This window comes from Pleurodeles waltl, chromosome 2_1 (genome assembly GCF_031143425.1).
Source record: "Pleurodeles waltl isolate 20211129_DDA chromosome 2_1, aPleWal1.hap1.20221129, whole genome shotgun sequence".
Lineage (NCBI taxonomy): Eukaryota > Metazoa > Chordata > Amphibia > Caudata > Salamandridae > Pleurodeles > Pleurodeles waltl.
Genome location: NC_090438.1, coordinates 123707204 through 123718386, shown reverse-complemented (window position 1 = coordinate 123718386; position 11183 = coordinate 123707204). Strand labels below are relative to the sequence as shown.

The 11183-nt window shown below is 40.6% G+C and overlaps 1 protein-coding gene across 1 annotated transcript in view; it reads right to left on the bottom strand.

Moving 5' to 3' along the window:
* Nucleotides 1-543: 543 nt before the first annotated feature.
* The window catches only part of AMMECR1 (AMMECR nuclear protein 1), a 406744-nt gene continuing 396104 nt past the window's right edge, over nt 544-11183 (bottom strand). Inside the window, exon 6 of the mRNA XM_069211426.1 lies at nt 544-4296. Within this exon, the coding sequence (XP_069067527.1) occupies nt 4182-4296 (115 nt within the window). The 3' untranslated portion in view covers nt 544-4181. The remainder of the gene's footprint in view (nt 4297-11183) is intronic.

Here is an 11183-nt window from a genome sequence, read left to right as displayed (position 1 = left end):
GGAGATAAGTTGACAACTGGCCAGAGCTTCAGGATCTACTGTTAGCTGAGCGTTTAAGTAATAAGCTGGATTTTACAAGGAGATTCAGAACATTCCAAACCGCAATAAACTTGCCTGACATTCACAGACGATAATGTATTGTATATAGTACATGTGTCAGACTTGTAGTGTGCAAACATCTTGGAAAATATCGGAATGAAACACATAACAGTATTTCTGCCATTAAATACTATGCTAGTAAAGCTGGCTCTAGAGAACATTTGAACAGAGATTTGTACCATTGTCTTGGCAGTTGTCAACATTATATCAATTAAAAAAATGTAAAAAAAAAAAAAAAAATACTTGTGTTTATGTATTTTCACATACTACTATTTTCCCCGGACCACAACATTTCTGCAACAATCATAGCTAGAAAAGGGGAAAAATACCATACCTTAACTTCATGAGAATTAAAGGTGTGGTGTAATTTCAGGTCTCAATTGAGTGCAATTGCAATGGGGCCCAAATGTTAGAAATAAGGAAAGCAACACATGTAGAACCAGCTAAGTCTTTTCCATATTTTATTGGGTAAATGATTTAAAAAGGTATTAACAATAGTGTTAAAACTACTACAATATCTTTCCACAGCCATCTCACAGACCAACAGATACCCTTCTATTTTTTTGCCTTTTCCTCAGTTTTGCCATTTTTTTCCTTGCTTATAATAAAATGCCCATTTTAACAGTTCGTCCAACTAATATCAATTAAATGTGGATGGGGAGGATCTAGTCATAGGGTATGGGACCTGTAATTCGTGGTGACATAATTGTAATCAAGATTAAAGTTACTAAAAGAAAACAAAAAGGAGGTGGACAAGCTACACCAGGCAGCTGTAGACCCATCATATGTATCACCACTACATTACCGATATCTCATTGTGCTGGTGACCAATTGAAAGTACTATTTTATAACGTATAAAATACTAAGGTAACTTAATACTAGATCCCAATATTGTGAAAAGAATTAAATTTGATATACAAAAACAGTCATATAGGTTATTACAAAAGATTTGAACAAAGGTTTGCCGTTCAGTGCGGTTCTGTACCAGTGTAGCCACTGGGTCCAGCGCAAAGTAAGAGAAATTATTCTCTGAAACAGTTTAATAAAAAACAAAGAGAACATATCTTTGTATATAAAGAATCATTGCTGGTCTCAAGAATGAATGTAACAAGAAATCCTTAAATCTGAGAGGCACACATTAGGATTTCTTTAAAAAAAGGAAAAAAATTCCTGTTCATTTAAACAGAGGATGGACTCATTCCAACTCCTCAAATAAACTTAATTCAATTAACATTACTAGCAAAAAATCAGTTAGAAACTGTACAAAAATAAAAAAAGTTAACACATTTAATCCTGCAGGATTTTGTAAGGAACGAAAGGCAGGCTTTTGGAGCAGCATTTGGGCATGGCTGGAGGCTTCTTTGGTTCGATCTAACACACAAAAGAGATGTAACCTACTCCAGACAATTTTGAACAACCTGCACATTTCAAGACAAGAGAAAGGGGCATATACGTAAGCTTCAGGTGTGCCAATATATCCACAACTCTTGATTCAAAAATCAAAACAGGAAACTAAACTGATCACAAGTGTATTTTTGATCTGCAAGGAGCAAAACATATTTCCTTTTAGAACTGCTGTTACAGCTAATAATGTGATAAAGAGATACTGATTAGCAATTTTAATGAAAAATTACTAGGTTTACTTTTTAGGTTTCCGGATCACATAGTTTCTTTGAATAAAATGTTAGTGCAACAATTAAAAATGATTTCTGAAATTGGGGGTGGGGGGGGAAAACAAGTAGGATGTCAGTAAATGATAAAATATTACACTAAGAAAATAAACGTATGATTTCAAACATAAAACAAAATAAAAGCTAGTCCCTTGAGAAATAACTTAGAAAAACAAGGGAGGGCATAAGATACTAGATCTACATTGAAATATGTGCTATATACACTTAATAGTGTTACACATAAGTATAACACATTTCATTTTCAAGTCGTGTCCAATTGCGTCTTAGTAATTTACGACAACTGCACAAATGAAATCAAAATATACTAGGTCCGAAAATGCTCCAAAATTGTGCCTTCAGGAAAGACATCTGCAACGTTAGTAGATCTGTGATTTTCAGGCCAACAGGCTGCCATTATTTCACTACAAGCACACCCTTGCAGTCTGTATACTCCCCTTTGAACATTATTCGTCAGTGAACAACTAATGAAAGACAAATGTACTGTGAATTATTATACAGTGTACAAAAGGAGACAAAACTATTCCCCACCCTCCACCCCCCTCAAGCCATGGTGGGAACTATTGCTGACCTCGTCCTTGTCAAACCTGCAGGATTGTTATTTTATCAGTATATCGTTATTACACTGGTAAGAAACATTGTATAACATCTGCATATATCGAGGATTTTAAAAAATCTGATATGATTTGAGTCCGCATGACCAGTCACGTGACCTACCCAAGGATGATTAGCACCTTTAAATATATTCATAATAGATTTCGTAAAAAAGGTTCTAAGGACAGATTCACTCATTCTATAGAATGAGAGATCTATAACGAGATGACGGAAAAGGTGGGATTTTGTGACAATATTGATGGAATTTTGAAATGTATTTTTGCAGCACACATTCAGCTTGTGCTTAAAAAGGACCTAATTTATCAGCCAAGTATTCCTATACTTTTTAAAAGTTTCAACTAAAAAAGGCAAAGCCACAAAGCCAATGAACCATACTTTTCCAAACAGGGAGTCTAAAGTCACCCAAACTATTTACAGATTGGTGTCGGTCATTTTGTATACGCTCTTCAAAATAAACTTGCACAAGTACTTGGCTGCTAAATTTTGAGGCCCTCTAATTGCTTTAAGGCATCACAACTGAAATAAAGTTCATTTGGACAGCAAATACTGTGGATGAAGGAATACAATGACCTAAACAGTCATAAAATGAAGAATCACAAAATTCTTCATTTTATGTGTAACCAAATTCCATTTAAAATAAACAAGCAGCTAACTGTTCAACACATGCACCGATTAGCCCAAACGTGGCAAATCCAATCTTGAAATGTGTGTTTGTTCATGCATCCTTACAGATGGGTTTTCTGCATTAGAAGAGCATGACTACTTTAATATCAGGCATCTAATCTTTGTAAAGCGAAAGCTACGATGTACTGTGCACTAAAGTTCCGAATGAACCATACCTTAGCCCTTAGTTCTCCTGTGTTACATTGCACCATATCATTTATAATCTTGCACATAGCCTACATCACTCTCTAACACCGAACTGACTTTTACTCGACGCTCTTCAACCCAACGCATGTTCGGTGTCGCAATACAAGTTCGGAAAAGAGCAAAACCTATGTGGATCAAAAACGTTTGCCAGACAAGAGGAAAACACAGGACACTTGGGGCGAGAGCGAACAGCGTGCATGTTCTTGATCCACGTATGCAATGCTTGCAGTCTATCCATTTTGGTGTCCCAAACGCAGGCCAACTAATGAACAACATTGACTTCCTTACGTGCCAGGCCGACATACGCTGAAAAGGATTTATACAGGGCTTACATTTTAGAACAATTGCTATCATAAGGAGAGATGCGGAGGAGACAAAGGCTGCAAAAACTAGAAATCCGAAGTAGTAGGTGAAAAGTGGTGAGGGGTCAGCCTACATAAGAGTGGCAAAGTTGATCCGAGTTCCCATTTTAGTGCACTACATCTCGCTGAATCACGTCCTCACTAATGTGGTCGCTTGTTTTGATATGTTTCACACATCTACAATTGCTAATCAATGCGGCAATCAAAACTGCTTCTCAGAGTATTTCCTAAATTGTTCCTTTCATCCACAGCAACACCAGATTCGTGTATTTCAAGGTCAATTAATTTTCGGTGTAATTAGAAGAATGGAAGAAAAGGGATTATATGCTGCAAAAAACTAAGTCTCCAGGAAAAAAAAATTGGGTCTTAATGCAGCTTTCCCTTCCGTTGCCCTGATGCACTCACCCAGAAAGATGAGCAGTTTCAAGGCAACGGAAACTATCATCATAAAATAGTACAATAATAGAGATAGCTAGACCAAGAGGGAGCTGGGTCTCCTGGGAAGAGGTCTGCAGAGAGGTCTAGTGACTGGTCATGCGGCTCAGTGTCAGGAATAATGGTTGTATGGTGGAAGAGGGTGCCCAATGCCATTTTGAAAGTGATGATGCTGACGATGAGCAAGGTATTCCGCATAACTCATAGTCATCTTCTCGCTACGGTACCTAAAGAAAAATAAAAAAAACGGAGGTCAAAGACTTGTATTGATAACATTGGCAACACAGTAATATATTTTAACAATGATGGCAAAGATAAGGACATGTTGACTGTAAACTGGCCGGTGCATTATTTTGATTTGGCATTAAGTTAACTAACAAGCATTCTCAGTGAAACAAAACGGTCACATCTTGATTTGCTTGGGATAATCTTATTTTGAGTTATAAATAAAATCTATGCATCCCCTAAATTGAACTTTTTCAGTGAACCGACCGTATGATGTCTCTTCATTAAAAAATACGTTTACTGCATTTCAGATCATAGTTGCGATGAGGTACTGTTATAACATTACTTATTTTCTTCAGGCAGGAGTGTTCACAAATAATTCCAGGTCAGAGACCACCAGTGGTTGCACCTCCCCCATACCTCACAGATCAAATAAGAATTCCACAGTACAGGCGATATTTTAATAAAAGCTGGTCTAGGATAGGGTTTCACCAGTCAAAATATAAAGCCTTTAAGACATATCTTTGTTTTGATGATAACGTTCTCTTCATGGGTGTAACCCGGATATATCTGCTAGGGTGCACGCACTAGCAGAGGAAAGTGAACCTGCAGCTCTAAGAAGTGTCGACCACAAAGTGCTGGTACTGCTGCTACAAATGTCAGGCTGTGTGCATTCGATTTTTGTGCCTGCCCCTGGATCAGAGAGAGTTGAAAGACTTGGACTTTACCTTCTGTCTCAGGAGTGGTGGGGAGTGTGAGCCTCTCCTTGAAATAGTGACCACCACATGTGGTTATCGAGCACGCCTCTTCTGGCCTAGAGGAGTATCCATCTCCAACCTACCAGGGTAAGATGCTGGAAATAGTTACTTGCTCCCAGAGCGCTACTAAAGTTTAGGCTCAATCAGCAGTTCTATTACAAAGGCAGCAACTGTGTAATTGGCAAGTTTGAAAAGGCATTGGTTGAGCCTATATTACCACTACTCAGTGTGCTGGTGCAGCAGGTTAAGAAAAGGAAAGGGACCTTCTTATAGGCTGCTTCGTATCAGTGAGAAAAAAAACAAAAAAACATTAGATGACCATGGGTAATACCACCCCCACCCCCCCCCCCCCCCGTTCCCTAAGAACTATCTTAAGTCTGAAATGGGTACACACATGGGTGTCATCACTTAGTACCTTCAGTATGCTAATTTATACCCATGTTTCATGGCAGTAATGAAACAGCATTTGTATACCTTACTAATGTTTCTAATTCGATGGAGAGTAACTGGACTAAACCACTGTTGCAAGTCTCTCAAGATAGACAGTTTTCAATGCCACACAGGATGAGATTGCACATTACTACGGGATGTGAATACTAAGTATTTCAAATGTGTCCTTGCGTAGGCAGTGTATACAACAGAGGAATTATGCTACCACATGTACAAAAGGATCACTGGGCCTGCCAGCTTGTGGTATTATATAATTTGGTGTTTGTTATACAAATAGAGCAGTCTAACTCAGCCAGATATACTTTGGGTATTAGGGAGCATTTTGGAGGAAAGACATTTCAGATGGGACTGGGGCTCTTAGGTTTCTTCAAACTAAAATATTAATCAAGAAAACAGACCGAGCCAGACTGAACTAGAAATGTGCTTAGTGATGTATGCTTATTCCCCACTAACCAGGTTCTAACCTTTGAATACTTAGATGAATATGTTCTTCCACTTTGTGTGAAAACCTTCACAAATCAGTCTTCATTTTCCTGTACCAGACTTGGAATGCAAATTTTGTGCCCCGATGTTCCCATTACTGCTTTGAGGATGGCTGGTATGCAAGGATTACATTGTGTTCGAGGTAGTTAATGTTGCAGGAGCAGGCACTGCTCCTGCATGCCTACTCCCACACAGAAACAGCAGCTATTTTTGCTGCTCCCTAGGGGCGGGAGTAATAGCGATCTGTTTCTCCACCAGAAACAGCTAGAAATTCTGTTCCCAGCTGGTGAGAGCATTTTTTTTTAAAGCTCCCACCCACCAGGAGCAGACTCTGGGCTTGTTCCAGTTTGGCAGGAATTCTAAAAATGCTACCATCAAGTGGGAGCAAACAAGTTTCCTGCCCATGCCAGTGTGGGCATGGAAACTTGTTTTCAGGAGGTCGGCTTCCCAGGCTACAGCAAGTAAGCAGGCCATGGGGGTGGACTCCACTGGGCCACAGAAAGCACAGGGGGGGGGAGGCCGCGAGGCCACTCCTCCCTTAAAGTAATCGGCCCCAAAGAAAGGAGGGATGGGGTCCCCTGGACCTCTGAAAGCTCAAGGGTGAGCAAGGGTGTTTGCCATTATTTTAGAATTTTTGTCCAGATGGTGGTGGCAGGGGGCTGATGTCCCTTTAAGTCCCCCAGCTTACAGGTGGGGTAAAGGTATCCCAAACCCGCCCATTTATGTTTTTTATTTTTAAACACTTCAGGACAGGGGACTAAATCCCTGAGCCCTGTAATGGCTGCCAGCAACATTTTTCTCATGTTGCTGGCTGCCAATCAGAGCGGTCGCTCTGGTTGGAGTCCGAAACCGCAGGTTCAAATTGACCCGAAGGGGAAGCACGTTGGGCCAATCCGAATGCTCTATTTTTTATTTTTTTTTAATTGGGTTTGAGGGACTCGCAAGAGTTCCTCAAACCCACCATCCAGATATCTATATTTTTTTAACCTTAACTTCTCGAAAAATATTGAACAAATTTACACCAAATCACAAAAAGCACAATCCGTGTACCAAGATCTAGCTTCCTGTCAAATATGGTGCAATTCCATTCAGCAATTTTTTTCTATAGCCCTGTCTAAACAAATATATAGAAAATGCAAGGGGATTTCGAATTTTGGGTGCCCCCACTTTTTTCCCGGCGCCTGCTTCACAGATCACCCTGACATTTTCCATGCACAAATTTAAAAAAGTAGCACGTTTTCAGAAACTTTCATGGAGATTTGTTAAATGGTGCAAAAGTTATAAGCAACATAAAAAAAACTTTCCTACAGAACACTTGTCTTAACTACCTGGGCGATTAAACATAAATAAACTCCCTAAAAAACACATGTTACAGGGACATTATAGTTAGGTTCACATTTTACACACAATCATAGAAATTCCGCAGTTCTAGTTATCTCAAGTTACTATAACTCTTGCCCCAAGTTAACTTTCACTCGTGCCCCCAACATGCAGTTTTCTTATAAAATAATTTTACAGCAAATGTTGCTGAGATATTATCAACGATGTCATATAAGATGTTATGAATGTTGTAATAGGTGGGGTAATTAGCAGTGCATGGTGAGGGCACAAGTTACAGTAAATGCAGCTCCTTCCCCAGGCCAATATTGGCCCGAGGACCCCCAAACCCTGAGGTCTGACCATAGACTTAAGGGGGAGGGGGACATGCCACCCCCACCCCGGGCCAATATTGGCCCTGGGGACCCCATCCCTGAGGGCCTGGCCAGACATTAAAAAAAAAGGAGGGGCATACAGCCCCTCTCAGGCAAATACTGGCCCCACAGACCCCCATATCCCAGGACCTTACTTGTTAGTAAATGGGGAGGGGGGCACGTAACCTTCCCTCTGTCGGCCAATATTGGCCCCACAGACATCCACCAAGATGGCTGCCAACACTTCCTGGTTAAAGTGTTGGCAGCCAATCATATCGCAGCATGACATCTGGCGGACCCGCACCCCTAGATATCTTTATTACTTTTTCCTTTGGTATCTCCAAAACTACTGAACAGATTTACACCAAATCACAAAAAAAAATCTTTCTGGGCCAAAATTTAGCTTTCTGCCAAATTAATTCCATTCAGCAGTTCAGGCTGTAGTTGTGCCTAAAATCTCAATTAAAAATAACATGGGAAAAGCACATTTATCCAACAGAAAACGATCAAGATGAGATTTTATCAGGTGAACTATTTTCAGGACCTACTGGTCCTTTCTGGCCAGCGAATTTGAGCTGTAAAGGAACACATTATGTTCATTCAGAAATGAATGATCAATAAAAATGCCATTAAATCTTTTGTCTGTTCAAGGACAGAGGTCAAATGACAGTTTGTCTTTTTACTGAGTGCTGCTGGTCTTATCCTGAAAAATGGCATTTACTTTTTTCTATTACAGTTAGACTATTTTATAAAGTGAGCTTTCTGACAATCATTGTGAAACAAACTGCTTTAGGATGTCAGTTTTTTTAACACATTTTAATAGCTAGTGAAGAAATATTGCAAATATTTCTCAATGTATCAGGAATTACAAATGCATTTTTTTGTAATTCAGAAGTGTGATACAAAGAATAAACAGCAGCAAAACAAATCACAACACGTTACTTGGTGATGTCCAAATGACAAATATTTTCAAAAACTCGATTTACTGTTTGTGCACCATATAGTTTTATCAGTACAACCGCATGCCACTTGGACATTTTGTAGCTATTTCAATGTAAAATGTGTTGATTGGAAAGGACAGCCTGGTACCTGCATGCAGGTGGCCTGATGCAGACGGAATCACTCAGATTGGGGCTGACCTGGTGCAGGCCCCACAATGTGAGTTGACATTAACAGAGTATGTACATTGGTGGTGATTATCAAATAAGTGTGGGATTTACTGTATTCTACACTATGGGTGAAATCTGCAGCTAACTACAGTTTCACCATAGTCCGACCTATATATGAGTGTGGTGCTCCAGTATTATGTTAAATCAGCATCCCAAAAGAAAGTCTGACAATTTCCACGTCTTCACTTCAAGATTCAACATTTTTTTTTTTTTTTTTTTTACTTTGCTCTTGTTGAGATCTGAGCCTTTGAAGCGCCATGCTGGGCGAAGTTAAATACTGTTCTGGCCACCCTTGAGCACAGGAGGGTGCTCAAGGGAAGACACTATGCCTTGGGGTCCTAGGAATGCTACTGAGAGAAGGCCCAGGAGAAGTGGCAGGAGCCCAGACAGGAGACTGGTCCTGTGTGAGGAATACAGCAGACAAAATAAAGACTCCAAGAATTTCACAATTTAGAGGCCATGAGGTCTGAAGCGTGCTATCAGGAGCAAACCGCAACTGTTGCCATGCAGCGGATCATGGTACTACCCCTTAGAGATTTTAATGGAGTCGTATTGGTTCAGAGACCTAATTCTGCTTTTATCAATAAAGCCAGGAGGCTAGCCTTTTGGTAACTTAATACCACTGTATATATTTGGTGGGTACTGTGGTTATAGGGCTTAGGGCTTTATGGGGTTGTGAACTATTAGGAGGGTGTAACTATAGGTATTTCCACCCGTCATCATGCAGAAATGTTTATTGGGAGGTAATTGTGTGACTGTGGAGCTAACTCACACCATCTCCCTGGAGCAGGGCTTTGACATCTCTGCCTGGCTACCCTGGGAGCTTCAACTACAATGGAGTATCTGGCTCCCAAAACAGAATGCTGCAGACTTATTCAACTAATAACCCAGTTTCCTACAGCTTCCATATCTCAGGACTCTGCAAAAGGCCAGATAACCGGTAGGGCTGAAAGGATTTAATCACAGAGAAAAGCATAGTCCAGTATCAAAATAAGCAGAGGGAAAGCCAGGATGTCAAACCTTGGAGAGCTGGTACAACATTTGTTTCCCCAACAGAAGCATATGCCACAAAAATAAATAGGCACTCCAATGCACTGAAGTGCTGACATGGAGTGTTCTCTGCAGTGGTGAATATATCTAACCAACTAGCGGTGGCAAAATGTCCTTGAAGAGCAAGTTACTTACCTTCGGTAACACCTTTTCTGGTGGATTCACTATCTACCTGTGGATTCCTCACCTAAAGAATTTTCCCCCATGCGCCAGCATCCGATGGAAATTTTTCTTCTAGCTCTGCACGTCGACGTCAATTGCCCGACTCCCATGCAACGCCATATGACGTCATCCAGGCAATAAGAGGTCCTCGTCTGCGTGCATACATCCGTTATCACCATTTTTTAAGTGCCTTTGAGGCGAACAGGTGAACACTGATACCACGTATTTGACATGAACACATCAATCAAAATTTATATACCATCATTTAATTCAACCAAAAGAAAACATAACGAGTAGAAATAAACATCCTACTGTATACGGTTCTACAATATCAAATATATCTATATATCTACATATAAATATATATATATATAAACAATTATATAAACGTATATAAATAATTGCATCAGTATACACAAACAACATACAGATGCTCACCCAAGGAAATCTTGGTAAGACCAACCAGGCAACGGGGAGGCGGGTGGGACCGTGAGGAATCCACACGTAGCTAGTGTATCCACCAGAAAAGGAGTTACCGAAGGTAAGTAACTTGTTCTTCTGATGGATACAACTACCTGTGGATTCCTCACCTAAAGAATAGAGTCCCAGAGCAGTACCGCACTCGGTGGTGGGTGCCTGAGTGGTCAAACCAAGAAATTCTGCAGCACGGACCGTGCAAAATGGCCATCCCTCCGGACTTCAGAATCCAAACAATAATGTTTAGCAAACGTGTGGAGGGATGCCCAAGTTGCAGCCGTGCAGATGTCAACCACAGGAACACCTCTAGCTAAGGCCGAGGAGGCTGCTTTAGCCCTGGTGGAATGGGCTGTTAACCCAACAGGAGGTTCCTTCTTTGCTAAAGAATAACACAATTTGATGCAAAGAATGACCCACCTGGAAAGCGTTCTCTTGTGGACAGCCTTGCCTTTCCTCTTCCCCACGTGATCGACGAAGAGCTGATCGTCCTGTCTGAACTCTCTCGTCCTGTCGACGAAGAAGCTCAATGCTCTTCTTGGATCTAGTCGGTGTAGCCTCTCTTCCTCCTTTGATGGATGAGGTGGAGGATAAAAGGAGGAAAGTGTGATGGACTGTCCTAAACGAATGGGTGTAACAACCTTCAGTAAGA